Below are 27,385 nucleotides of genomic sequence, written 5' to 3' on the forward strand. Positions count from 1 at the left end.
CGTATAACACAGCCGGCGGAACTATTTTCGACCATTTCTGACCGGTCGATCGTGTTCAGCAGAACACAAAAGGCCCCAGACACCACATATCAAACTGAGGGACCTGACAGAATCCAATATGCAACAGTTAAAGAATGTGTTGCCGTATTGAGGGGGGGCATTTTCCAATGAGTGCCTATCTCCCTGACAACATCGTAAGTAAATAACAAGGCCTGTCTGAATAACGCCCTCCCAAAACCCACCTCAACCTCGAAACGACTGCTCCTCTCTCCAAACGCCAAGTTAACACACCTGTCACGCCTGAAACTCCGCCCCTTTCAGCGTGAGCTGATTCCGTCTAATATCTTCACCAGTATCGTACAATCCCCAATGTTTCTTTTTCGATGCTACACGTCCTCCAGGTAGTAGTAAAGACATGGGTAGCCAGGAACCGTAACCGAAGGGCAATTAGACCACCACTGAGAGCAACAGACCCTGTAGGTCATAATGAAGCGCGTGTTGTGCCAGCCAGGAACGCACTCGTCAGGGAATGAAAAGGGCAGCTCATTGATGGTATCAGGACCCCAGGCGTCGGCATCGTTTATTCTGTTCAGCTCTTCAAAGATCCGGTGGCAGGAGGTATCAAGCTCGAAGCCGCCATAACATCCGCAAAGGTTCACTAATAAGATGTAGCCGCACATGGGGGCATCTTGGTCGGGGGGTGGCTTTCTCGGTCTTTTGGCTGCGCTGTGTCCCGACGAATGTGCTCGGATAGGCACGGGACATGGCGATGCTGATGGCTGACGTCTTTTGAGGCAGTGGGATCTCGATTGCAGTCGACGCAGCCGGCATCATCTTGCCTTGCTGCGGATTGCAGAGTTGATTTGCCATCCATCACTCAGAAACGCACAATCCGCGACTGGGAGGGTTTGTTTAAACAAACGAGACAGCTTCATGCATTTCTTGCTGGGAGCTCCCTACCATTGCTCGTGAGTGTGTAGCAACTTTCTCCTGTGCGAACCGGTTTGACAGCTGTCATCACTCGCTCCGAGAGGCAACGTGGTTATCCGTCCCTCAAAGCGTGACGAGAGAACCACAGCCCCCCGTCCGTGGCACCAGAATGTCACTAAGGTTCGAGCATCTATTGGGTCCATTGCATCGATGTTGGTCCATTGGCAATCCACTGGGATCGTATGTGACTTGTTGAGGTTTGCCGAAATCGGTCGCTTGACCGTCCACCAACCCGGGAGAGTCCGCAACCTCTTGCTTCAGGAAGCGCCCCCATCGTGCAGCAAGTTTGACACCAAAACTCGGGACACGTCGTCTGGGTGAGGGGTTTCTTTGGAAATCGCGAGGTGATAGGAGCATGTCTCGTTGAGAGACCCATTCGAATGAATTCTCTCAGTGTGGAGTTTGCCCGAACCTTGCTGCATGAGATGGTGTTGGGTCGTCGGGTCGTCGGGAGAGGCAATAGGCTATTGAAACGACGGGCCGCACTCGAGGTAGAATTTTTCTCATTTCAGTATAAAGTTTCGACCAAGCAAGAGAAGAGTCAGTCATGGAAGGATAGAGTCAGGTGCAGTCATAGACCTAATAAATAGAGTTAGTTCAGGCAGATGAGCGAGATCCAAGAGATGTCCCCAAGGCAACGGGCAAAACATCAATCCCCATGGTCTCAAACATGTGTCAAAAGATATGCTCCCGTGGTCAAGATGAGAAGTATTCATTGGTTGTGTTTGGGAGAAACAGAGACACGGCTGGTTGGGGTCCGGCAGCGGAGCAAATGAAACCCTCTCCCGTCCCTCCCACGTGAACCACTGATGTCACTTCCGGAGCAGCGTGTCCACCCCAGTGAGCGTTAGCGGCCCCATGCAGTCGAGACCCCTGTAGGGACCCCTGTTGCCTCCGGGTCCCGCGCCCTGCCTGATGGAACTTTACTGAGACGCCACCATCTTATCGCTCGCTGCCTCGCCGGAGCTCTAAACTCTTCCCTTTATCAACCTCACCCTCGACGCTGGCCCGTCATTCTTAACCATGGTTTGTCTTACTCCTCTGTATCACGAAGCTGTTACGCAGATTTTTAGCTAACAATGGCTTTCTATGAGGCCAACGAAAGCGATCCTCTCTTGTCCGGTCACGACCGCTCCGATGACGCAGATAATCGCAAGGCTGTCCGGCACTCGCGCATTCGCGAGCTCGGCCTCTTCGTCTGGGCTCTTGTAGCCACCGCCGCAGTCATCGTCATTGCCGTCTGGACACAGCACGAGCAACAGACGAGACACGATCGCAATGTGCCCTCGGCGAAGCGAAACCTCGTCTTCATGGTCTCTGACGGCATGGGCCCCGCGCCGCTGTCCTTGACTCGCAGCTACAGGCAGTTCGTCCAAGGCCTCCCTCACGACGACGTCTTGACGCTCGACAAGCACTTTTGGGGATCCAGCCGTACTCGCTCCAGCAGCTCCCTCGTCACCGACAGCGCTGCTGGCGCGACCGCCTTCTCTTGCGGCAAGAAGAGCTACAATGGTGCCATCGCTGTCCTGCCCAACCACGACCCCTGCGGAACCGTGCTCGAGGCTGCGAAACGCGCCGGATACCACACCGGTCTCGTTGTTACAACCAAGATCGAGGATGCCACACCTGCGTGTTTCAACTCCCATGTCAGGGTCCGAGAAATGGAGGACGAGATCGCTCTCCAGCAGATCGGCGAGGGCGCCCTTGGACGGACTGTGGACCTCATGCTTGGCGGTGGTCGATGCAACTACCTCGCCAAGGGAATTGAGGGCAGCTGCCGAGCTGACGACACGGACGTCATCAAGCTTGCCACTGAGAAGCACAATTGGACTTACACCGATAGCCGCTCTGGCTTCGATGCCCTCAAGGGCGGCGAGAACGTCGAGCTTCCCTTCCTGGGACTCTTTGCGCCCTCCGACATTCCCTTTGAGATTGACCGCCGAAACCTCAACGATATCTACCCTTCTCTGAGTGAGATGGCCACGACTGCTCTGCGCGCTCTTGAGAAGGCGACCGAGAAGAGCGACAAGGGCTTCTTCATCATGATCGAGGGCAGCAGGATTGACCACGCTGGTCACATTAACGACCCGGCGGCTCAGGTCCACGAGGTCCTTGAGTACGACAAGACCTTCAAGGCCGTTCTCGACTTCATCAAGCAGAGCAAGACTGAAACCGTCCTTGTCGCGACCAGCGACCATGAAACTGGTGGTCTCGCCACTGCCATCCAGGAACCCGGTCACCTCCCAGTCTATAACTGGTATCCCAAGGTCCTTGCCAACGCTACCGCCTCGGCTGAGTGGCTCGCGGCCAAGCTCCACGTCCATCTTGCGTCTTCGTCTGACTCGAAGAAGGACCTGGAGAAGCTCAAGAAGTACATCAACGAGGAGCTCATCATCCGCGGCCTTGGTATCTCCAACGCCTCAGACAAGGAGATCACTACCATCGCCGAGCACCCCGAGAGCGCTCTTGTCCTCTTCTCGGCCCTCATCTCCCTGCGGGCCCATGTCGGATGGAGCACCCACGGCCACACGGCCGTTGATGTCAACATCTACAGCTCTGGTGGCCCGGGAACCGACGCCATCCGAGGCAACGTTGAGAACACTGACGTGGGCAAGTTCCTGCGTGAATACCTTGACGTCGACGTGGATGTCATTACCGAAGAACTCAAGGCGAAGATGGACAAGTCTCTTCTCAAGGGTTCAGATGAACTAGATGAGGAATCGGTTCTTGGCAGTACCGAGTACCATGTCCTCGCATCGATCTAGAATAGATGGCATTATAGAAGCTGTCGCTAGAGATCACATCTAAGAGGAGGATGTTTACAGAATGAAACTGAGACTTGGGTACAGGCATTCATGATTCACGGATGTTTTCAATAATCGTTTTCAAGGGGAATTCACACTGGGCAACATTGGGAGTAACATGTTGGAATATCCATGTTTGATTTGGTCTCTTGACTTTGGTAGTTGTCGTCACTAGAATATGACTGTGAGATCAATGGTCGTTTGGTAGGCAGACGAAACAATTTATTCTATTTCAAACAGCAAAAGTGAATTCCCAGGATCGAGTGAAACTATTATCAATTCGACAAGAGCGCTATCTCAGTATGAAATGTTGATATCCATGGATCATAACGCCAACTCCACCCTTCCATCCCGTGAGAACCATACTGTGAAATCCATACGCTTGGCCCAGCCATCTATTCATTCGCTTTCTTATAACAAGTCAATCAATCATCCAGACGCCAACCTGCTAACCCAACAAGAACCCCCCTTTTCGATTCAACCACACTTTCCTATCCGCCTACCCTTCCTTCGGATCAAGATCTCATCCTGACATGATAGTGATGACATCAGGTCTCGGTATGAGGGACAGCATCAACATTGTATCGCACATATAGCCTGTCCAAGAAGTGCGAATGGCGGATCCCATTAGGTCGGGCCCTGGCGAACGCGTCAATAGCCTCTCGAACACCATAGCCGCACCGCTCAACGAGATAGCAGACAATAAAGTATCCCGTGCGGTTGAAGCCGTAGTGACAGTGAACTCCAACAACACATTTTTCTGGGTTGGGCCAGTTTTCGGCGACAGCCCGCTCCGCCTGTTTCTCGCGGAGCCCATCAACAAGTTTAATAAAGGCCTCGATCTCATGAGCCTGTGGGGGGATCTTGGACACGGTAGGAAACTTGTGGTAATGAACACCAGCCCGGTCCAGTCCGCGTGGGTCATAGACGGGTTGGTCCTTGGAGATGTCGATAACATCTTTAACAATGTCACCCCACTTGTCGACAAAATTGGGTGGGCAGTGGACGTCGTCGGCCTCTCGAAGTGTCTTGAGGGCCCGGAAGACAGGGTTGTCGACAGGACCAATCGGCTCAGAGACGGGGTTGACTGACTTCCACTTGGCGAGATTCTTGACATCCCACTTTCCTTCACGGGAAAGATACTGTAGCTGCCAAGCAAGGGATAGTCTGTTTGTGATATGCGTAGCGAGGAAGTCGGATATTAATCCTGCAACGGCACGAACTGAGCAGGGGGTATATAGAACGGCGTGTGTTGCAGGAGGTGGCATCACGATGGATCTAACCACCTTCTTGGGATGATTCGGCTGCGGTGGCAGTTCGGCCAGTGTCTCGTTTGGAGTCGAAGGATCATTAGGACTATCGCTGCTGGAGCTTTCGGACCTGGGTTGCCTGATGACTTGGAAATCCTCATCCCGAAGATCGTCAATGGCTTGAGGGATGTGATCTCGTGGCCGTACCGAGGTGTTGACAGGAGCAGCAGCATCAACAATCGTTTGGTCTGTCTCTTCTCCGTCATCGGGCTTTGAGGTTTCTTTCTCAGGGTCCAGGACTTTGGTAATCTTGTCAACCTCCTTGGGGGAGACGATGTTGTCATTCTCCCCCGCGATCAGGTAAACAGGAATATCCAGGCCCGCCCAGGTATCCAGAGTAGGAATGCCGCCTATCGGTTGGCCGTCCTTGTAAACTGGCAAGGCGCCATTCGCCATTCGCCTCCAGACTGGGGTCCGACTCTGCTTGTTGAAGCGGTACTGGAGAATTCGGGTTGCTTCATCAGCACCTTCTCCAACGAAACGCTTGACACTTGGGCTCTCCGGACCACCCCAGCCGTCCCAGGCTCTCCACAGATCGAATAGCCAGCCTGGGATTCGTAACGCCCTCCTGGCCCACGTAGTCGTTGACTCATTGGGTGGGCTGGACACTGGACAAATAGCCACCAATCCTACCACATACTGTGACAGAGAGGTTGCATGGGCCAGCTTCGTGTTAGCCAACTGGGCAGAAAGAGCCGTTCCCATACTATGACCGATCAGAACGACACGTTGACCTGCATCCTTGTCGCGGTAATCTTCGATGATGATTTCCAGGAGCTCTACCAGGGCCTCTGTCGTGTAAGCTTCCCAACTGGTGACCGAGAAGTCGGACCGTCCACATCCGGGGTAGTCGATTGCCAAACAGGGGGCCAGGTCAACAAGACTGCTCAACAGTGGGTGGAATTGAGCGACAGATCCTCCAAGTCCATGGAGGAAAACGAGCAGCGGCAGCGGCGCCGGGTTCTTGGGAAGCTGCTCGGCTTTAGCATGCTGGCGGTAGAAGACTCGGATTCCGGAATATGCGAAGCGGCTGGTGCTGTAAGACTTGAAGTCTGAGTGATCCTTGAGGAGGGAGGGGTCCGTGAGATGAGGGTCAGTGGAGTCTATGGCCTGTTGGAAGGCCGCGGAGTGAGGAGCCGTCATGCCGTGCGTCTGAGAGGAGAGCGTGCTCAATGGATGACTGCTGGGGTCCAATTGAAATGGGATAATGTTGTCGCAGTTAGATATGGGGTTGGTGGAGGACAGATGCCAGGTGTAGTTGAGCCGCAATTAATCGATTGGGCTGCAGTTGAAAGGCCGAGCTCCTCGGTAGCTCCTACCAAGTAAGGGTATCCGAGATTTGAAGCCGTTGAGTCACCGCCAAGGGTATAACAAGAGTAACTTGGAGTTTGCGTTTGTTCCCTTGGTACCACCGGGACCGGAGCCTCTCCAGCCGGCACAGAGCGACGTCAGGACAGAGGAGGACAAGGCCAGGCTCACCAGGCCAATTGATATGGTGAAGGCGCCGTGCAAGTGCCGGGGATAGATCGGGGCATCTGTGAGTGACCCAGGCCTGGGCTGGGTTTTTGAAGACCTCTTTGACCCTAAGGCCCCACGGAAATCGCGGTCAAGACGCGGGCGCGCGAAAAAAAAAATTCAAAAAGAAGGTCAAGAGTGGCTTGAAATGGACGGTCGCGGTGTGAGGCTGGAGCTTCAGTGGGGAACTCGATCTTGCTCACGAGATGCTTTAATTGGCGATGATGGGATTTTGAGATTGAGTCTGTCGGCGATGAATTGAGTCTGAGGTTGGGCAGCCAATCGTGGCATTGCATCATCCGCCTGGGGTCGCGAAGGGATCGTCATTGGAAGAGCGATTGCGGCGAATCATTTGTGCAGCAGATAAACATGGGGTTGAATTCTTGCTTATCTAATATTGACGACAGCCCTAGAGAGGGCTACCCTGAACGACAGTGGAATTTTGAAGAAATGGTCGAATTATTGATGGTGAGCACATATAGATTTGATGATGGGTTATCTTCTTATAGTGAGATATTGATAGACAAGTTGTATAAGTACGTGTGGGTTATAATGTGACAGTGAATCGCGACTACTGAATTACTAGCTGGGGTTGCTTCATCTCAAAATCTTGGGTGATTTGATGAAACACAACACTGAAAAAACACAGCATCATAACAAGCCAGCTATGAACAAGTACCATTTGAGCCAGCCCCTGCGGAACACAGGAGATGTCCAACACAGATCGTCAAGAGTGGGCGTTCATATACACTACCTACTATACATCCACCATGCGCCAACATTGTCTAACTTGTTGCCCACCATCCAAACCCAACCACCAAAGCGTACAATAGCCACGATGCTCATAATGTTACATTATATGTATACAAGTCCCTTATAACCGTGCCGTCCCATTACTTGGCTCCAACTCCGTCTTTCCATCCGATGGGTATTAAGGCGGCCGCCACATCCGACACACCTCTCTCTGTAGCCAACAGATTAAACTGCGCAGCAGCATTCCTCGTATCCAGTATTTCGACTCGCATGCCTAGCTCGGCCAGGCGTCGTCTCGTCGTAGGAGCTAGTGGCATAATGGATGGACCAACTCCAATGATCAAAAGGTCTGTGAGAGAGTTAGTTAAGTGCTGCCAACAGCCGTCCCCCAACAAGCGGCAAGGCATAGGATGGGCGGAGAGATAGACGGGAACTCACCAGGTCGAGGCCATATCAAATCGAACAAGGCAAATGCTTGAGGCGGAAGCTCAAATTGGCCCTTCTTGTTGGTCAGGTTCAACGAACCCTTCGCCTCCCACGGCCGCCAGTTGAACACCTCTCCATCGACCAACAATGCGCCGTTACCGTCCGTGATTGTAGCGCCGCTGTTCAGACCAAATCCATCGTACATGCAAACGTCGACCGAGATTGAGGGGACGGGCGTGTTGCCGAGCATGTCGAGCTCGCCAAAGTCGGTCGGAGGAGCCTGCGCTGGCGGTTCTTGGCCCTTTCTCCGACTAGGGGCTTCGTGGAAGGCTCGACGACATGATATAGGTTGCGCAGGGGCGTGCAAAAATGTCGGGGAAGAGGCTCTGAGAGCTGCGATCGAGGAGTGGGAGGGTCGGATGGACTGGGAGAGGGCCTGGCGCGCAACGCGCTGTGCGCTACACGGCCGAATAAAACTTCGCGATGCCATGTCTGAGACGTTGACTAACCGTCAAAATATCAAGGACGTTCAGGAATAAGCAATTGATGGTTGGCCAAGAGTTGGGCTTGGTGCTTGCAGGGTTCAAGTGGAAGAGATTCAACGTGGGGGATGGATATTTTTTCCGGTCCCGCACGTCATGATGATTGCTCATCAAGTGCAACAACAATCTTCATCACTGGGGTGCATATTCTCTACGGGTCACTGATCATAAGACTTGAATCCACAAGGGGAATTAATTCAACCTCAAGGCGCCAGTAACTTTTCACCTAGACCCCGGAACATTGGCCAAAACCTTGGCACTCACTTCACCCACGCAAAGAAGCCCCAGTATCACTCATGCAGACGGCAATCCAGTCCACGCCAGCTTGATGTTCTTTTTTCATTCAAACCACCAAGAGGAAGGTAGCAGTCCTAAAGACGGCAGACGGCCAGCCATTCTGGCCCCGGCCCGATGTATCATGCAGTCCCTTTTGCCCTAATGAACACCAAAGCAGTGAACCGAGTCCCCAGAGTTCCTTGCCCTTCCCGCGCAGAAAAAGCCAACTAGAAATTGCATTTATTTCTTCTTCTGGCTCTGCTCCTGCTCCTTCAACACCTTCTTCACGATCTTCTGCTCCTCGATGAGGAAGGCACGGACAATGCGGTCACGGACGCAGCCACCGCATCGGGAACCACCGTAGGCGCGCTGGACGGTCTTCTTGGGCTTGGAGATCTGGGAGTACTCGCGGGGTCGGAGAGCGGGAATCTATGAGACAAGAGAGTTAGTCCTTGTGTTCTGTGTGACTAGGTCCGAGAAGCCCTTTGTGGTGGTGAATGTTGCGAGACGAGATGAGAGAGGTTGGATAGAGGGTTCGTTTCGGTAGAGAATTCAGCCGGTGTGGCGTGTCGGTGTCCTCGTCTGCTGTATGCGTGTCCTCTATCCAGGTCCCGACACTCATCGTGCTCGTCTCGTCCATCCGCCACGTCGCAAAGAATTCGCTGCTGTCGAGTTCGACTTACGCCAGAGAGCTTGGAGCCGCAGTCACCGCACTTGGGGACAGTGCCGCGCTTCTTGATGTGAAGCAGGCGGAGGTCACCACCGGGGGTCTTGATGACCCGGGTTCGGTTGGAGGTGGTGTTGTAGCTGTTGGAGAAGCGCAGGTTAGCCACGGCGGTCGCCGGCAATGGCTCGAGTATTCATTTCGAGTCCATCTAGACAGGAACTCACCCGTTGCGGCGGCGGTAAGTGACTCGTTGGGAAACCATTTTGGCGGCTGGTGGTCGTCGGGAGTTGCAATGAGGATCTCACCAAGAACGAGAATGAATTTCGAGGCTTTTGGAAATTTTGTGTGGGTGGGAAGCTGGATTGTGCCCGCTAAACCGACGAATCAGAGTGGGGCAGTGGGTTGCCCGAATGCCTCACGTGACAATATTCTCTCTTCACCTGAGTTCTTCCACTCAGGACCTGGTTAGCTCCACATTGAAGGAGACTGACGAACAGGCTTTGAGCAACATATTGGATCCTTTCTTCTCAGGCTCATGTTACTCAGGACACAGCCGAGTATGGGCGAGCTCGTATTCCCGGATCATGACCGAGGAACCTGTTAGCCAAGGTTCCTTTCGGGATGCGGAACTCGTTGTCGTGAGTTGATTGACAGTATGAATATGACCAGCGAGCAACCGACGGACAATCAGGGTTGGTCACTGGTCGAGTTAAGCGAATCTGTCACCGAGGCGTAGGAGGGTTGTAACAATAGACGGGGATGGCATTGTCTAGATCCTTAACCTGACTGGATCTATGTCGCCCAGACTTGGGTCTGAGCAGTGCAACTCTACCCGACATTACCTAGAACCTGTATCTAAAAGAACGCCCTTAATATCACATCAAAGAATAACCATAAACCAAAGCATCATGGACATCATCATTTCTTGTCAAGAGTGAACCAGTCGGGGTGGTCCTGATGCCGCCATAGCACGATGCCATTCGGCTCCTCTGCTTGCCTCTTCTGGACCTGAGCAGTTATTTGCTGGCTGAAGTCATCGCGCATTAGTTCGGTGAACTCCTTGACGTTGTTCTGCGCTTCAGTGATGGACTTCATGTAGGCGGCAAACATGGCGTCGGCTGTGATGAGATGCATCAGATGAAGTTGTTTCAGTGTGGGAATAGGGCGCCTACGTGAGGGCTGCTTCTGCAGAAGCGGCTGGATCATCTGCGGTATGGTGTCTCTCAAGAGACGAACCTGAAACGAGAGCCGAATTAGCAAGTTTGCGCCTTGGTTTCTTATCTTAGAAGCACCATTACCTTGATATGCAGGAGCTTGAGCCGCTGCATGGCTTCCTCGAGACGGGCTTCATCCCATTCACCCTGGCCAGCTGCATCTGGCGCCTGGGATTGATTCTGGGTGGGTGGCTGCTGGTTCATGGCAGCAAGGAGTTGTTGCTCTCCGGGCTCAACTAAACGACGGGTGTGAGGGTATCCAAGATTTGAGGGTGTCGAGCAGCAACACGAGCGCAGCCGGTGGCCGAGACCAGATGAGACGAGCAGAGGGCAACAATGACCAGGCTGGGGAGAGTGCGCACGGCTCTGTTTTTTAAAAAAGAAGACAAAAAAGCCACTGCGTGCAGCAGGTGCAACGAATAATTCTAGAAAGTTAAGGTTGGAGGTTGATTCCCAGCTGCGTTTGCCTCCGCGTCGGGGACGGGTCTGGGCGACGTGCGTGGGGCCAGGGGAGGAAGAAGCTTTGACGTTTCGGTGTTACCACATCTCTCGGGTTATTTTGCCTGCGAGCCAGGTACTATCAGAACTGAGTCGGCTGGCAGCAAGGAACCAGGAACGGCCAGCCCGCACCGTGTCGATCTGGTGACATGCGTGTTGGTGGTCCTTGTTGAAAGAAATAAGAGCAGCATCAGTGATTAAAATAATATCTTCTACGAGATGCAAGCAGATTTTGAGACGGATTGTATCCTCTCCTTGCTTTGAGTGAGCCCGCATCGCTGCGCCAGGCCGCTGCCAATGCTCAATTGTCAGTCTATCACGTGCTAGCCATGCAGCTTGGGGAACTCAACTTGATGTGGGAAGTCTCGCATCACCAGTTCCAAGAATCTACCTTCCTCTCAAAGACTCGAGGATATAACCACCATCTTCCCCCATCACCGCAAAGCATTGCCTTTGTGCAGAAACCTCGTCGACTCTGATACACCCCGTCTTCCTCTCTTTCTCTTCAGCCACACCCACGCCCTTCATTGAGCTACCTTCCCAATTCAAACACTCTTGTTCTCTCATCTGCACGGAGCCGCCGCGACAAGAAGCTCCCGCAGAACGGGTACGTACTTCTGCCCCTTGCTGCAGGCGGAGTGGACCTCGTTCGGACCGGATCAACACTAAACCTTGTAAGTGCTGTCGTCTTGATCAACAGTGCGGATTGGAAAAATCCTTACAGCCCAGCCTCTTGCATAGTACATACCTACATCGACGGAATATACGACGACGAACTACGACCAACAGCGACTACCCAGACGCGATTATCCCAAGCCTCTTATACCGCTACCACGGCCGCTCTTCTCTGGCAAGACACTTGCCCTCCCCACTTTCCCCAAAATTCCCCGTTACAACCGCCACCCTGGCTCAAGCAATCGTCATGCCGAATACACCACCTCCAGCGCTATTACCCCCACCAGAAGGCATCTTCAGGACGTTTGACGACTTGATGGCCTCTGTTCAGCGCGTCGCCAAGGATCAGGGCTACGGGATTGTCAAGTTGCGCGCCTCCAACTATCGCGACGGAAAGCCTACCCGTTACGATCTTGTCTGCGATCGCGGTGGTGTCAAGTATAACAGCACCGCCAAGAAGCGCAATCCATCGACGCGCAAGATCGACTGCCCTTTCCGTGCAAAGGCTGTCTGCGAAGTCCAGCTCGGGAATCAATGGCGCTTTGCCATCCAAGAAGGTCGTCATAACCACGAACCCCGGGTTCCCGCTGGCACTCCCGGTCAAGAGAACGCGCCGCTGGCCACCTCGATCCGCTCCTTCACCAACAAGCTCGATCGCCTCAACCACGACATGGCCCAGGGCCTAATGCGCATCGAGCAGCGCCTAGATAACATTGAGAAGCGGATGGAGAACCTCGAAGCGCGAGCGGGAGGATACGAGCCCCGATTCCAAGCTATCGAGTCCAGGCTCCAGGGGATGGAGGGACCGCGCATGGACGGTATGGGGATGGACGATGTTGAATCGCGCCTCCTGGCTTCAACGGTCATGTAGGAGCATGACTACACCACCATCAGTACTGCTGCGAGCTTTCCGGGTCTCTCCAGGCGAGAGACGCGTCGGGAACCCCCACAGCGGGATGATTAAACACGGCATGCGCGTGTCACGGCGAGCTTGACGGGGCATTTTGGCCAACAGTCAGTCGCGGGCCCAGCGGCCTTGTTTCACGACTTGCAGAATCCAAATGACAAACACAGTCATCAATGGAAAAGCGATTGTTCACGGAAACGACTTTCTACAGCAGGACGTACGATTGATGGAGGTTCTTCAGGATTGTTACTGATGACAAACTGCGGGATTGTTCTGGGCGTTCAGGGAAATGGGCCCACAAAGTTGAGGGCTCTGCGAGATTACTACTGCCCCTTCATGAAGGCGCGCGCAAGGGAATGTTTCGGTCATGTTGGTCTTTTTGTCTGTTTGTTTTCATTTCTTGATTCCTGTTTCTACTTTTTTTGAGAGAAGGGCACCCGTCCGAGTTTTGTGAGCGACAAGTGAGTTGCCCTAGGCCATACCTATGGTGAGGCCGAACAGAGGGTATGGTGTGTCAAAAGGACTACTTCTTTTAATGGGACTGGATGAGTATCTCCAGATGTTCTCGTTAGGACTGAGGATAGAGTATCCAGAGATGGAGGGTGTGTACAGTGCCTCAAGGCGACGAAAACCCTACCAAATGTATATGTCTGCCCATGTGGCTCTCACGTTTGTCTTGTCTTGTACCATGTATGTTTATGGGCCCCTGAAGCCATCACAGACTGTTATTGTCAGGGCATTTCTTTGGGGCGGCTTGTCTCGTTGCATGACGGCTTGACATGAATGAAGCCCTGTTGTATCCATCAAGACACTCACTTTTGCATACTGTACACTCTCCTTTGAGCTCGGACCTCCTCTTGGATGCACGTTTCCATATGGCATTTCCTAAGCGGCGTTTTCTGACCATTGCCGTTGACGCCTCGCACACTGTAGGCAAGCAAACATTTCCAACCTCTCGAGCACACCGGCCCCACGCATTGGATATTCTGCACCAGACGACCTGCAGTAGCACATCCCACCATGATGTTGCTTTTCCCCCTTTTGTCTTTTCTTTGACCTCTGACCCCTCGAGGCGTGGAGGGGTTGCATCGAGTACTCTTGGTGTTTATGTGTGTGTGTGCATTACCGCTCTTGTGCGACGGTGTTTGGAAGAGTGAGAGAAGGATCGACAGCATGAGCCAGGATCTGGGAGTCCAGAGGCTTGGGTACGACTCTCGGAAGGGTATGATTCTACATCTTGTCGACTCGAGATGCCCTGCAGCCACTCAAGGTACGTACGTAGTACAAGCGAAGGCTCTCTTTCTCCCCATGCTCATGCTGGGGCCCATGTAGGACAAAGGCGCCTCGACAAAGTGGACCGTCCTTTCAAGCTTACAATTAGGCTATTTGCGGGATAAACGACTTTCTTGTCTCTCTCACGCACTCTCAAGCTAGAGGAAGCCTCACGAACAAGTTTGGACATCAGCTCCGTCCCCACCAACAAAAGAGAAAGAGAGAACCATGCAGTCCCAACTTCATCGAGTTAGCAAACGCCGATGCCAGACGCAGCCTCACTGGGCGCCTCCCTGACTGACCCGACGCTCTGGTAACGACGATGAATGGCTTTTGAGTATAGTGCTCTTATTCGCCCTCGAGGTTTCGCGGGCCTCGTCACAGAGCATGAATCACACGAATCCGGGCGGTCTTTTGTTTACTGTTGTAGAACTGGGGAGGGGTGCCAAGTTTGCCGTAGTGTGTTGGTTCACCGCTGCGCTGAGCCGGCAGGCCTTGAGTGAGAGTCATCACATACAGAGGGAGAGGCAGACAATCCAGGTCCTCGGCAATGGGAGATGGGGGTCGACGGGCTGAGGAGGGGGCTGAGCCTCCGCCCTTGGGCAGAAAGCCTCCAGAAAGCCTCCGAATCGACAAGGATTGCGTTATTCAGACTATCGACAAAAAAACACAACGAGGTCAGCTGCGTGGCGGGGAGAGGCATTGGCGTGCCTTGGGGCCACGCGGTTTCAACAAGCTGGGCATACATGTTGGCAGCCGTCGGCCTACCTACAGAGACTTGAGAGTACCATTCGGTGGCGGCTGCCTGCACTCCAGCCGCGTAGATAGCTAGATCCGCGGCATCTCTGCTGTGGATGCAGCATCCCGAGTCACAGGGATGCCAGCAGCCCTACCCCCCGGCTGCTTGTACGCCGAGCCCGTCAAAGCGGGATGCCTTGTGTTACCAGAGGTACAAGGTCACCCCCTCCCCGCGGCAGTGTTTTCCTTCTCGAGGATATCGTCACCATAGCTGAGTCTGTTTGTCAAGGCCTCGAACTGTTGGCCATGCACACTGACCCGGTCATTTCCACACCGAGAAGCCCGCGCATGACGATCTTACCGTCTGCATTTGTCTGTCACAAAAACTGAACCAACAAACACGAAACTGCCTTGCGCTACCGATAACTGGGGGGCCAAGATTCGAGGCCGTCGGACCCTGCGGCTATCCAGCTCGCCCCCTGATGTGCCGCTCTTCCGAGTTGAGTATCCCGATAACCGTGTCTGTCATCTGCTACTGATGACTCGGCAGGGGTAGTAGACAAGGCGTTTGTTTGACTCTCGGTTACGTGCTTGAGTTCACTTTTGCTATTGTCAAAGGACATGTCCAGAAATGGAGATGTACGAAGCGAGGCTGGCAAACTCGAGATTGCCTCAATATCTACCTCCCAGCATCAGGACCGAGTCCCTCCTAGCATGCCACCTCGCAGCAAGCATCCGTCTTTCCTCTTCAGACCATGTCAGAGGAGTCTGAGACACAAAATATCCTGATAAACTCTCCAGCTTCCAAACCCGGGAAAGCAATCTCGGTACCGCTTGTGAGTCTGGTGATACCCAGGCTCCCTGGAGGCCGTTATCCGAGACACAAGGCCCATCACCACGTGCTTGCATTTCCCGAGATCAGGCCCAAGTTTCGTAGGCACAGTATCCGCATTCCGGGTATCAGGTCGGGGAGGAGCTACTTGAGAACCCGGGTGGTTTGGCAAGGCTGGATGCATCAGAGACCAGGCTACCCGCTGCGTGGATAGCCTGTTTGACCAGCAGCCCCGCCTAGCAGATGTTGGAAGCCTTGTGACACAAGATGAGGCTTTCGTTCCGCTCGCAAACATGTTGGCCATACGATTTCCGAGGAAGCCGCATACCCCAGGCTGAAGCCATGGCTCTGGTTCCGCTTGTATTTGCGTGCCAGTTCGGGGACAATCTCCAAGGTACTCGCCCGCTGTGACATGAGTTCTTGACTAATTTAACCACGAACGAGATGATCCGAAGTAGTCCTTCGTAGACCGAACCAACGGGCATGGTCCAGATCTTGCCACAGGAGTAGTTCTCAGAAGACAGTGTGTATATGCTCCGTCTATACAACACATCTAGAACAGTACCTTAGCATAGATAGTGTGAGCATCGGTATGGATTGCAGTTGATTTATGCTTCTGGCAAGCACACGTCAATGACGCTGTCAACTCGTGGCATTTGTGCCTTGCATTAGTCTACCTTGATTAGAGCGGTCCGAGTCTCGCAGGCTCAACCACTCCCGTCCATGATGTAAAGAGTAGGGCCTTTTACCTACGAAAGGCAAACGCCAATATCGTCTGCGGCTCCAATCGACGGCCGGGATCGACGACGACACTGACTTGATGCGGCTCGGCGTTCCAGAGACCAAAGTCTATATCAAAGTGGGCGGGGTGACGATCACCGAGTTATAGCCAAGTTGTGATCATTTTAGGGCATCTTTAATACAAAAGGAATCTGAGGAGTTGCGAGTATCGAGACGACATTACTTCGTTGGACACTGTAGAACCTATTATCAAAATCAGCAGCTGTGTACCACGTGATACCAGTGCAATACCGTAGCCATTTGAATCTCTTCTCAAATAATTTCTGCTTGTCAGGTTCACCATCTACAGCTTAGATAAGCGCCCAGACAATATTCCCAGTCTCAACACGTCTTCTCGTCCTCGGAAACCCACATTGGATACGAGAACAGACCCAATCACCTCACGACAACTCACATCTCACCTTGGCAAAAATGATACGGCCTGCGGGGTCACCACGGTGAGTCCCTGTCGATCTAGGCACTCAGTGGGGTAGTCAGATCGATCCGTAGATCAGCATCATCATCAGCATTAGCATCAACCAACATGTCCGGACCATACGCCAACGCCGTCTACTACCCCTCGTGGCGCGTCTACAAGGAGCGTCCACCTTCTTCCCTGGACGTCTCCTCCATCACCCACGTCTTCTATGCCTTTGTCGGGTAAGTCCTCAAGCCAGCCACAGATCGCCAATCGCAGGCTAACATGTTCTAGCGTCAACGAGGATGGAACCCTTCGGGTATGCAGCCGCCTATAATGCAACCTCTCTGAAACATGGAGCACTCGCTTATATCCGCAGACTCTCGACGAATGGGCCGACAACGACATGGGAGTCGATGGTGAGAAGGGCTGCCTTGCAGCCGTTGCCAAATTGAAGACCGAAAACCCACACATAAAGACGATTGTGTCTATCGGCGGAGGCGGAAGCAGCAACGAGTTTCCTGGCTTAGCCGAGAGCGAGGAAGCAAGAGAAACGTTTGCGCAGCAGATAAAGGAATTTTGCGATACCCATCAACTTGATGGCGTCGACAGTGAGTGTGCCCTAAGATGAGGTGCAAGCAGAGAGGCCAACATGTTTGAACAGTTGACTGGGAACATCCTCAGACTCCTGAGGCAGGACAGAATTATCTCCTGTTCCTTCAAGCCATTCGACAGGCTCTCCCGGCACCCGATTATCTCTTGACCAGTGCCCTCCCTGTGGGTGAATACTGCCTCAAGCAGCTCGACCTGCCAACTGTGGGCGAGTTGCTCGACTTTCTCAACCTCATGGCATACGACTTCACCGGTGCATGGACCGACGTCTGCGGTCATCACGCGCAGCTTCTCCCCCCAGGTGAAGACGACGTTTATCCAACTCTCCGCAGCTCGTGCCAGGCTGGTGTTGACTATGTTATTAACCACGGTTTCCCAAGCCACAAGGTTCTTCTCGGTATTCCAGCGTATGCTAGATACTTTGGCCAGGCACGTGGCCCAGGTCATCCCTTTGAAGGTGCTGGAGAGATGGACTATTGCGACCTCCCAGGTGAATGGGTCCAAGGCGCTCATGTTGATGAAGGCGTTGCCGCGGCGTCCTTTGTCGACGAAAGTGGCGACAAGGGGTTCGTCTCATTTGATGTCCCCGCCACGGTTCGTATCAAGGCCAGATATGCCAAGGCCATGGAGTTGGGAGGTCTCTTCTACTGGACTGGTGCTGGAGATCGAACAGGCGATGAGAGCTTGGTCGCTGCAGGCTGGAACGAACTTCAATGCGCATAAAGTGATGGCATGGCATACGGTTTGAGATAAGCAAGTCTTTCGTCATTCGATAGTCGTGCTGGGCAACTTAGTTGTGTTTTGGATATCTACCTAGTGTGTGAGTGTCCATGTTGGCCAACATAGGTAACTTACCATGGAGAGTTACTCCTTTCAACTCGTTAGTCACATAGTTGCCAGATTTCGAGCCCTGTGAATGGGTTAAAAAAATATGAATTCGCATTGAATGAAAGAATCTAAGAAATAAGAAAAGGGCCATAGTACTGGCTCAATGAACTCGAGTTGGGCCGTAACAATCTAAACACCTACAATCAGGTGGCAATGAAAGGCATTTGGAGACTTGCCTTGTCGGTTCTCTCTCATCCTCCAAAACGGATTATAGCTATCTATGGGTACGTGTCAGCGATCAAAAAGATGGTAGGTACTCACCGAGGCAGTTGGCGGTCATCCCCCTGCCGCTGGCCGTTTGGCTCTTCATTCAATTCGCTGGCCGTTGGGCCATTTCCGTTGACCACCAGGCCCTCTGGACTAACAATCGGGACGTGGACCGAGACTAGTTGCTCACCAAGTCCCGCCACCTCTTGAGCCAAGTTACTGGCCAAGCTTAGTTGCTCAACCTGCCTCGCCACCTCCTGTACCAGCTCCTGGCCTTCCGGATGCAGATAGTCACTGAGAAGCTGGTCCAGGTATTCACCATCGAACCAGTCATCAAACTCCCACGTCGGCTGCTCATCAACCGATGGAGCTGGAGCCGGGGCCATATCAGTGGTAGAATTCGCGATCAGTGGAGGCAATGTCGGCTCCTGCGGCTGTTGCTGCATCATAGGCATTTGCCGCAGCGCAGGGAACGTCTGAAGGGATCTAGCAGGAATTGGGCGCCCTCGTCGTCTTCGCCGTCTTCGCCGTCTTCGTCGTTCTAGCCGTTCTGGCCGTTCTTGCCGTCCTTCTTCAAGATGCTGTTCTAGACGCTGCTGTCGATGCTGATCAATTGCCATTAGCAAATCTAAGAGCTCTTCAGCCTCCTGCTCCTCGACCACTTCCGCTTCAGCATGGGAGCCATTCGCACGTTGGATAACATTGGCCAAGACCTGACCAAGCCTCTCTCTTGCGTGTCTAACTTGCTCATCAGTTACAGAGCGAGCATCTGTTTCAAAGCGAGGTCTCTCGTATGGATTGAATCGACCACGAGGGATCCGGCCGGAGCGCTCAGAGTCGCCGGTTCTTCTGCGGTGATTTTCTCTGGGCATCTTGGAGGGCCTGTGTTTGTCCACGTTGTTCAGTGAAGTTGTCAGTGGTCGGTAGTTGCCTTTAGCAGGTTCCTGTGGCGATGTCTGGAGAGTTGTGTCGGAGATGGGAAACGGGACGGTTACAAGGACCAACACTTCGATATATAGTAAACGAAATTCGTTTAAATCCCAGTAAGACATGTTTATTCGGCAATGTCCATTTCGAGTCTTGACACAACTCGGCTGGTCGTGCTTGTAGGGTTTGTGTTCTTGATGTGGACGACATTGTCCGGATATGCATCGATTTGGCCATCGGATTGCCGAGAAGTTGGTGCTCATATGGACAATCTGCCTCTGTATTTGGGCAAGCCCTGAGTGATGGTCATAGATCCGGCTGAGAGCGCATTATGGGCTGTTCAGTCCACAGCCTTAACCTCTTGGGAGAGTGAAGGTTGCTGAACAACATTGTCCGTATGTGTCCATGTTCAGAGATCATTTTGAGTCGTCGGAGTGTTCAAATTATGTTTTTGGGGGTAATTATCAGAGCAGAAACGTAGCTGCTGCTCCTTTCTTTCGTGGGTGTTTGAAGAGCGGATAACTGATGGATGGTCGCGTAGGCAGGTTGAGCACCATCCCTGTCCAGCTGATGATAACCGACATATCCTAAGTGTGGCGTCTGGCCCGCACTGCCACGGCGCTTACGTCAAGGCATGTCACTGGACGCCTCCAGAGGCCTCATGGTCCCTGCCAAGGAAGTCATTGGCGTGCGTACCCAACAACAATCAGCGACTCGTATAAGAGCGATCGCCGACCCCTCATCACCTTATTTCTTGTATTTCAAGCTTCTTTCAACGACATCCTGCGCTAGACTTTTGAACCTATCAAGGTGAGTACACCCTCAGAACCTGTGAAGCGCCGTGAGCTGACTGGGCGATACAAGATCTCCTACCAACCACTTTATAGAACCTCACAACAACAAACAACACACCATGGGTCTCTTCTGGTCAAAGGGCATCGGCGGTCGCCATTTCGGTACCAGCATCCACGTCGACAAGAACGGTATCCGACGAGGCCCCTGGCGGTTCTCGCTCGGCAAGTTCAGCTGTTTCCGAGCTTGAAGCGGGAACCCATCTTTCTTACCGACGTGATGACTTCTTCTGTTGATCTGCTGAGGGATCCCGGCATTATGAGACAACGACACTGGCTTTGAACGAGTTTAGCGATAAATTGAGACACGCAAAGAATGGCGATATGAGCCATGGATTAATAGAACTTCTTTTTCTTTAAACAAGTTGGCAATAAAAATATTGAGTTCAATCGCGTCGCCTCCCGCACCATCCAGGGTAGCTGACCAAGTGGGGTTATGCACTTACCGAACTTGTGGCAGGCACGCGTTCACGTAGAGCAATCGTGAGTGACGACAGTCCAAGTTTATGAAGAATTCGACCTCTTAATCGTGACTCTGTTCTTTAAACTCCACCATGGTTCTTCGCTGATCCATCACCTACTCGGAAAGCGTCATGGCGCTTCTCAATTTCACACTGAGCGAGGAAGGCGTCTCGGCTTTTCGTGACGCCCTCATCTGCCTGAACAAGTTCAGTGATGACGTCTCACTGGAAGCCAGGAAGGATTCTGTTGGTGCCATCCCGACTAGAATAATCAGTCGCATTGCTTACACACTGCAGTTTGTCCTCACTACCCTCAATACTTCCAAATCCGCATACGCAAGTGTCAAGTTCGCGACCGGCAAGTTCTTCTCGCGTTACCAGTACCAAGGCAGTCGCCAGTTCCGTGATCGCTTCTACTGCACCCTATACATCCGGGTGAGCTCTGACTCAGGACTGTCACTTACATGTCGTGATATTAATATTCTGCACAGGCCTTGATCTCATTGTTCCGGAGCCGCACCGCCACCGACACACAGAGAGACGTCGAAAAGCAGACGCTCATCGAAAAGTGCGATGTCGCCATCGAGGACGGAGAGGGAATCCAAAGCAGATTCATCGCCCGCATAATTTTCCGAAATGGACTGACTTCAACCCACAGGCTACCTTTCGAGGTATCAGTACCTGTTCACGCCAAGTTCAACAGGCAGGATGCTCCCCACCACTGGACCATATCATCACGGACGCTGCGGCAGCTGATGGACCACTTTGGCCCTGGCATTGAGTTTCTCGACATCAATACTGATGGCGACCATGTCAACTTCACATGCTTTAGTGAGAAGACAGTCAGCGAGGATGGTGCGTTTCTTCCTGTTAATGTGTATTTCTGTGCTAATTGTCTGACTAGCGGTCCTCAAGAAGCCTCTTCAGACATCAATTGCCGTTGAAGCCGACGAGTTTGACGACATTGATGTCGAAGATAAACTCCACATCGTGATTTCCGTCAAAGACTTCCGCGCCATCATCCAGCATGCTGGTATTGCCGGTAACGATGTCTCGGCTCGTTACTCAATCCCTGCCCGACCAATTCAGCTCTCCTATACCGGAGATGCCATCTCATGCGAATTCCTCATCATGACCGTCGGCGAGCGTGGCAGTAACCCTACACAGAGGACCAAGAAGGGTCGTAAGAATGCGGCACAAAACACAGGACCACGCCTCGAAGCCACCTCACGTAGGACGAGTGTGGCTCTGTCGGAATCACAACCCCCTCGGCCGCAAGTACCTCCTCCTGCATCAAGACCTCAGCAGCTTACTCCGCAAATGAGCGTTGCTAGAGCCAGCGCGTCGCGCATAGGAGCGTTTGACTTGCGGCCCTCTCAGAAGCCACCTCCTCCTGCGACCATGAGATCTGAGAGCTTGTTCGTTGAGGATGAGGGTTGGGAGCCTATCAACTATGATGAAGATGCCGAGGAGGAGGATAACGCGAGACTAGGATGGGATCATAGTGCAGATCCTGTAAGTCTAATAATTCCTTCTGCGCCTGGCGAGAAGCTAACTTGGCAGAATCCCTCTGTTTTCCATATGAACCGGGCTGAGGAGAGGCCAACGACTACGGAACCCGAAGCGGCGGCGGAACCCGAGCCTGAGCCTGAGCCAGAGGCTGAGGCACCAGAACCAACAGACTCGGAATCGGTGTTCTTGGAGCCAACACAAAAGCTGGCTGATGTCGAGAGCCTGGCTCTTTTTCCAGATTAAAGATGCAAGGGCGAGGAGGCGTGTGATGGCGGTGTTGATTTTTGAGAACGGGTTCACTCAGATGTAATGAATACCCAGCTGGTGGCACAGCCTGCCCCAACTGCTCCTATCTTGGAGCCAGAAGGGATGAATTTTGACGACGCAATGACGTTCCATCGACCCTTGACATCATTATCCTCAACTTGAGGGCCACAGTTGCCGTGTTCACCCCATCCCCATGAGAGGACATCTCCTGTCGTCGAGAGTGCAACAACGTGTTCACTTCCAATTGCGACTTTGCTCAGCTCTGGAAGATTCGGGGGTGGTAGTTGTCCGTGATCATCTCTTCCCCAGCTTTGTAGGGAGCCATCCTTGGTCAAAACATAAATATTTCCCCAGCTTGCTCCTACGTCCTTCCATTCAGGGCAAGACTGAGGTGCGTTGGACTGGATGCCCCATTTGTCTGAACCGAGCACCTTGATGTTTTCACTCTGTGGCTCGCCGAATAGGCAAGTGAATTCCCTGCCGCAAACAGCTCGAGTAACCTTGAAGCCAACATCTTCGATCTTTCGAGGAGCATAAAGGACCTGTCCAGGGCTGCCAGCTTGGGCCTTTCTTCCATTACCCCAGCCATAGGCATCGCCATTGCTGAGTACCACGACGACGTGACCCATGCAAGCAGCCAAGTCAACCACTTCTGTGCCTGAGGGAGGAAACTCTTTGATCTGAGTAGCTGATGGTGTGCGTACAATGAGCTCGCCCAGACCTAGTTCACCCTTCATACCAGCACCAAAGGTAAAAACCTTTGTATTCTTGCCATCTGAATCCTTGGAGACAATGATAGAAGCTTCCCAAGTCGCCGCGATCAAGTCAATCTCGCCAACCTGGGGTCCACCATCATTAGAGAGTCGAATTTGCCGGAAAACTGGGACATCGGGACCCGAAGTCAAGCCGCAAGCCCCGGGCGTCGAGTCGCCGCTCCAGTACAGCTCGCTGGACTTGCTGAGGAGCAGCGTGTGGTTACCCCCGGCTGCGACCTTTGTAATGGGGGAGGCTGGGGGTTCTGGGTGGAAGAGGACCTGCTTCGGCACGGAGACGTCTTCCTTGTGGCCAATTCCGAGCTGCCCAGAGCCGTTGGAGCCCAGGGTAAATACGACCTCCATGGCTTATTACTGAGGGGGGCTGGAAATGAGAAATGGAGACGCTGAGATGGAAGAGGACTCATTTCTGCGAGCTTCTAAGACACCGTCTCCATAGATGCATATCCACAAGTCTCCATTAAGCCCCACCATTGCTGTATCGCGAACGAATGATTATGTAAGACGCGCTTATCTCCACCATTGAAAATAACCTCGAACTTTTTTTTCATCTTTAACCTTCTCTCCTCATCAACCCTCACACACCAAGGACTTTGCCCAAAAGTCCAACAAAACACTCGCTCGAGGGTGTGAGGATGTGATTCGTGTTTTCTCTGCTCCTGCTACCCCATCACGCAGCAGATATCATGGCCTCACAAGTACAGCCCATCCCCGAGGGGATGGAGAATTTCGTCGTTGGTCTGATCGGCATGGGCGACATGGGCAAGATGTACGCCGAAAGGCTGTCTGCCGCTGGCTGGAGGTAAGTTCTGGGTCATTGCGACGCCTGTTCCTACCACCAGCCTCTTCTCTTCATGGTAAGTCAATTCCCTTGTCAACACCTACCCCTTCCCTCTGTTATGATGACTAGAGCGCATTTGGCTCGAGTATTGTTCAGGGACGTCTGGTGGCCGTTCCGGTCATTAGACTCCGCCCTGTGCTCTCACTGATGTAAACGCTTGCTACCTTAACTATTCTTTGTCTGAACAACCTCTTCACACCTCACTTTTGTTAGCATCTCTTTGCAAGTACCCAAGCTAACATTCAAAAGAAGCAGATGCGTAACTCGTGACCCGAACTGTGGTTGACGGTCGATCAGAATTCTAGCCTGCGATAGAGAAGAGAACCTTGAAAGTCTCCAGAAGGAATATGCTGGAAATGTACGGGCTCTCGTATCCTACGCTGCTGCTTCCTGTCGCTGAAAGGTATCGAATAGAAAAATATAGAGATTTGCCGAAATGGTCACCTTGTATCCCGCGCAAGCGACTACATCATCTATAGCGTCGAGGCGGCTGTCATTGATCGTGTGATTGCCCAGTACGGACCATGTACGCGCCCTCGTCTACTCTGCTCCCTTCGTGATGTTTTGAGTCTACTGTAAATATGTGTATAGTCACTGACACTCTTGCTCTCCCTCAGCAACCAAGCTCGGAGCCATCGTGGGCGGCCAGACATCGTGCAAGTCGCCTGAGATTGCCGCTTTCGAAGCCCATCTCCCTGCAGACGTGTCCATCGTCTCGTGCCACTCGCTCCACGGCCCCAACGTCGACCCCTACAACCAGCCCCTGGTGCTCATCCAGCATCGAGCCCCGGATGAGGCCCTCGCCAAGGTCGAGGCGGTGCTGAGCTGTCTCCGCTCAAAGTTTGTCTACCTCTCGGCACGCGAGCATGATCGCATCACGGCCGACACGCAGGCTGTTACGCACGCCGCGTTCTTGTCCATGGGCAAGGCGTGGCATGCAAACAGGCAGTTTCCCTGGGAGCTGAGCCGTTATGTCGGCGGCATTGAGAACGTCAAGGTCAATATCATGTTGCGCATTTATAGCCAGAAGTGGCATGTCTACGCTGGTCTTGCCATCCTTAACCCCGAGGCGCGGGAGCAGATTGCTCAGTACGCAAGAAGTGTCACGGACCTGTACAAGCTCATGCTCGAGGGCAACTTTGAGGGTCTGAGAGACCGCGTCTACCAGGCCCGAGACAAGGTGTTTGGCCCTTCAACGACATGGGGCAATCGTCCACTGCTGGAGCCGTCTATCCTGTCGTCCTTCTCGCTTGGTACACCAACCGACGAGCCCCGACCCAACAACCATCTGTCCCTCCTGGCAATGGTGGACTGCTGGGCAGCGCTCAACATCGTGCCCTACGACCACATGCTGTGCAGCACACCACTATTCCGTCTACGCCTAGGTGTCACTGAGTACCTGTTCCGCAACGGCGACGTGCTCGACGCCGCCATCCGCACCGCCATCGAAGACAAGACATACCGCAGCGACGACCTCGAGTTCACATTTGCGGCCCGTGCCTGGGCCGAGTGTGTCAGCCTCGGCCATTTTGAGACGTGGGAGAAGCGCTTCGTGAGCACGCAGGAGTTCTTCGAGCCGCGGTTCGAGGAGGCCAAGGTGGTGGGCAACCAGATGATAAAGAAGGTGCTGGAGAGCTTGAGGGACGAGAACTAGACAGGAAGAGGGATAAACTATCGAATAATGATGACAACTGACTCCAACAATACTCGGATACTAAGAATGTGCGCCCGACTCCTGGATGGATGTTGGCTGATCTGGCTCGTCTTAGAGCGATCGTCCGTGGCCCCTTTCTGAACGCCGTTGTAGAAATCACCTTACGCCCATCCTCTTAATACCGGTGATACTCACAATACCGAACAATACCGACTCTGCCACACACCATGTCTCGTGCACCGCCTTACATCTGAGTTATCACATCGGCATCGGGCACTCCAGTCTCGACACTCTCCTCCGTAACACCCACGCTACGATCCACTCTCAGCGGCGCAGGCGTGAACTCGCGTGCGTCGTCGTCGAATCCAATTAGTAGATCATCAGTATCCCACGATTCGTTGGTGCGAAATAGTGAAGAACTTTCGCTGGCATCTCGTGGCTCGCCCCTCATCTGTCCCAACCTGCGAGCTCGTCTAAATTCACGTCTATCATCTTGGTTAGAACGACTCGCTTAGAAAAACGAGATAGGGCATACCGATTCAACTCTATCGCAGGTCGTGCCGGACTCTCATTTAGGTCACTTGCTCGAGAAGGTGTAGGCATCTCCTCCATGCTAGGTAGGAGCTCAAGGTAGGTCTGCCCAGAAGCCAAAGTGGATTTGGATGGTTGACGCCGGTGTACATTACTTAGGGCCTTCATTCTATCCGAGTCACTCTTGACGGCTTGGAAATTTCTTGACGGCTCGAGAGTATACAGATCGTCTTTTGTCCGGCGTTGAGGTCGCTGTGGTTTCTCACGGCAACTAGCGACCTTGTTATCGAGCATGAGCAGCAGATACTCATTTAAGAAAGCATCATCATCTGCAAGACTCTCAGGTGGCTACAAAATAAGTCAGCTCTAGTTCATTCTGGAGCATCCCCACCAAGACTCACAGTGAAACACCTCTGCGGTGGGCCCCTCTGGCCGATTCGCTTCACGACCTCGGAGGAGACGACAGGCTTGCCCCCAATCTCCTCAAAGCCAAACCCAATGGCTGCTGTCAGAGGTAGTTGGCCATCTGCAATGGCATCCATGACGAGAAAAGCTCGATCGGCGACCGCGGGCCGGCACCACGGACACACTCTGTACTGGCAGATTTGCGGCTCGCCGCAGCTCCACTGTCCTGCGTATATGCTATCGTTCGTATAAGACTCGAAGCCAGGAGGTGGACGAGTGGTGTTGAAGAGGGCGTTGCTGCTTCTTTTGAATTCCTCTCTGGCAATCATGTTCTTGACCTGTGATACCAACCAAGTAAGCCAGACGGCCCAAGTTGATGCGGTTTTTCCTCACCTCTTCCCGTTGTCTAGAGATGATCTCAACGTGTTCAGGTGTGTAATTGGCCGTCTCCTCGACAGTCATGTCACCAGAGCTCAATCTGTCACCCTTTCGGGTCCCCATGGCATTGATCGAGTCGGGATTTGAGGGATCTAATTCTGGCTATAGTTCAATCAGCAACAGTTTTGAGTCTTTGTGATCCCCGTAACCAGGTGGGCACTAACAGGTCCGATATCAATGATCTGTTCGATATCCTGCGTACATCGATACAGCCAGCCAAACTGGCCACGCTGACGACACGAGCAGCACACGGAATCTTTCTCGTAGACCCGGGTCATGGTCGTATGCGTACAAGACGGTCTAAACGCTTCAGGCCTCTCATACGTAGGCCTCTGCTGAAACGCCATGACGAAGAATTGGTTGAAGAGAGCTGAGCCTCACATCGGTGGGTGCTCCAGGAG

General features: G+C 53.0%; 11 protein-coding genes across 11 annotated transcripts; 5 read left to right on the forward strand and 6 right to left on the reverse strand.

Annotated features, from left to right (window-relative positions):
• Positions 1 to 2,069: 2,069 nt before the first annotated feature.
• Positions 2,070 to 3,755, forward strand: LRP88_00948 (alkaline phosphatase; the record flags this gene model as incomplete). The annotated part of the gene is made up of 1 exon (XM_083237650.1): positions 2,070 to 3,755. The coding sequence occupies one exon, from the start codon at positions 2,070 to 2,072 to the stop codon at positions 3,753 to 3,755; it is 1,686 nt and encodes a 561-aa protein (XP_083106155.1).
• Positions 3,756 to 4,342: 587 nt separating this feature from the next.
• On the reverse strand, positions 4,343 to 6,247 carry LRP88_00949 (triacylglycerol lipase; the record flags this gene model as incomplete). Its single annotated transcript, XM_083237651.1, has 2 exons — positions 4,343 to 5,098; positions 5,192 to 6,247. The coding sequence occupies 2 exons, from the start codon at positions 6,245 to 6,247 to the stop codon at positions 4,343 to 4,345; spliced, it is 1,812 nt and encodes a 603-aa protein (XP_083106156.1).
• Positions 6,248 to 7,512: 1,265 nt separating this feature from the next.
• Positions 7,513 to 8,048, reverse strand: LRP88_00950 (NADH dehydrogenase 1 alpha subcomplex assembly factor 3; the record flags this gene model as incomplete). The annotated part of the gene is made up of 2 exons (XM_083237652.1): positions 7,513 to 7,721; positions 7,811 to 8,048. The coding sequence occupies 2 exons, from the start codon at positions 8,046 to 8,048 to the stop codon at positions 7,513 to 7,515; spliced, it is 447 nt and encodes a 148-aa protein (XP_083106157.1).
• Positions 8,049 to 8,856: 808 nt separating this feature from the next.
• Positions 8,857 to 9,545, reverse strand: LRP88_00951 (60S ribosomal protein eL34; the record flags this gene model as incomplete). The annotated part of the gene is made up of 3 exons (XM_083237653.1): positions 8,857 to 9,045; positions 9,300 to 9,423; positions 9,508 to 9,545. 3 exons carry the CDS (start codon positions 9,543 to 9,545, stop codon positions 8,857 to 8,859), a joined length of 351 nt encoding a protein of 116 aa, XP_083106158.1.
• Positions 9,546 to 10,201: 656 nt separating this feature from the next.
• Positions 10,202 to 10,701, reverse strand: LRP88_00952 (uncharacterized protein; the record flags this gene model as incomplete). Its single annotated transcript, XM_083237654.1, has 3 exons — positions 10,202 to 10,401; positions 10,456 to 10,519; positions 10,582 to 10,701. The coding sequence occupies 3 exons, from the start codon at positions 10,699 to 10,701 to the stop codon at positions 10,202 to 10,204; spliced, it is 384 nt and encodes a 127-aa protein (XP_083106159.1).
• A 1,216-nt stretch (positions 10,702 to 11,917) lies between these two features.
• LRP88_00953 (uncharacterized protein) lies at positions 11,918 to 12,541 on the forward strand (the record flags this gene model as incomplete). Its single annotated transcript, XM_083237655.1, has 1 exon — positions 11,918 to 12,541. One exon carries the CDS (start codon positions 11,918 to 11,920, stop codon positions 12,539 to 12,541), a length of 624 nt encoding a protein of 207 aa, XP_083106160.1.
• Positions 12,542 to 16,743: 4,202 nt separating this feature from the next.
• On the forward strand, positions 16,744 to 17,952 carry LRP88_00954 (glycoside hydrolase superfamily; the record flags this gene model as incomplete). The annotated part of the gene is made up of 4 exons (XM_083237656.1): positions 16,744 to 16,859; positions 16,912 to 16,936; positions 16,997 to 17,228; positions 17,282 to 17,952. The coding sequence occupies 4 exons, from the start codon at positions 16,744 to 16,746 to the stop codon at positions 17,950 to 17,952; spliced, it is 1,044 nt and encodes a 347-aa protein (XP_083106161.1).
• Positions 17,953 to 20,695: 2,743 nt separating this feature from the next.
• LRP88_00955 (Rad9-domain-containing protein) lies at positions 20,696 to 22,318 on the forward strand (the record flags this gene model as incomplete). Its single annotated transcript, XM_083237657.1, has 4 exons — positions 20,696 to 20,998; positions 21,055 to 21,418; positions 21,468 to 22,078; positions 22,127 to 22,318. The coding sequence occupies 4 exons, from the start codon at positions 20,696 to 20,698 to the stop codon at positions 22,316 to 22,318; spliced, it is 1,470 nt and encodes a 489-aa protein (XP_083106162.1).
• Positions 22,319 to 22,371: 53 nt separating this feature from the next.
• On the reverse strand, positions 22,372 to 23,460 carry LRP88_00956 (regulator of chromosome condensation 1/beta-lactamase-inhibitor protein II; the record flags this gene model as incomplete). Its single annotated transcript, XM_083237658.1, has 1 exon — positions 22,372 to 23,460. One exon carries the CDS (start codon positions 23,458 to 23,460, stop codon positions 22,372 to 22,374), a length of 1,089 nt encoding a protein of 362 aa, XP_083106163.1.
• A 374-nt stretch (positions 23,461 to 23,834) lies between these two features.
• Positions 23,835 to 25,610, forward strand: LRP88_00957 (prephenate dehydrogenase (NADP(+)); the record flags this gene model as incomplete). Its single annotated transcript, XM_083237659.1, has 4 exons — positions 23,835 to 23,917; positions 24,028 to 24,046; positions 24,371 to 24,482; positions 24,574 to 25,610. 4 exons carry the CDS (start codon positions 23,835 to 23,837, stop codon positions 25,608 to 25,610), a joined length of 1,251 nt encoding a protein of 416 aa, XP_083106164.1.
• Positions 25,611 to 25,854: 244 nt separating this feature from the next.
• Positions 25,855 to 27,262, reverse strand: LRP88_00958 (uncharacterized protein; the record flags this gene model as incomplete). Its single annotated transcript, XM_083237660.1, has 5 exons — positions 25,855 to 26,095; positions 26,146 to 26,489; positions 26,543 to 26,884; positions 26,940 to 27,086; positions 27,149 to 27,262. 5 exons carry the CDS (start codon positions 27,260 to 27,262, stop codon positions 25,855 to 25,857), a joined length of 1,188 nt encoding a protein of 395 aa, XP_083106165.1.
• Between the last annotated feature and the right edge of the window lie 123 nt (positions 27,263 to 27,385).

Source organism: Fusarium phalaenopsidis, assembly GCF_050370095.1.
Source record: "Fusarium phalaenopsidis strain FUZ10S chromosome Unknown contig_32278, whole genome shotgun sequence".
Lineage (NCBI taxonomy): Eukaryota > Fungi > Ascomycota > Sordariomycetes > Hypocreales > Nectriaceae > Fusarium > Fusarium phalaenopsidis.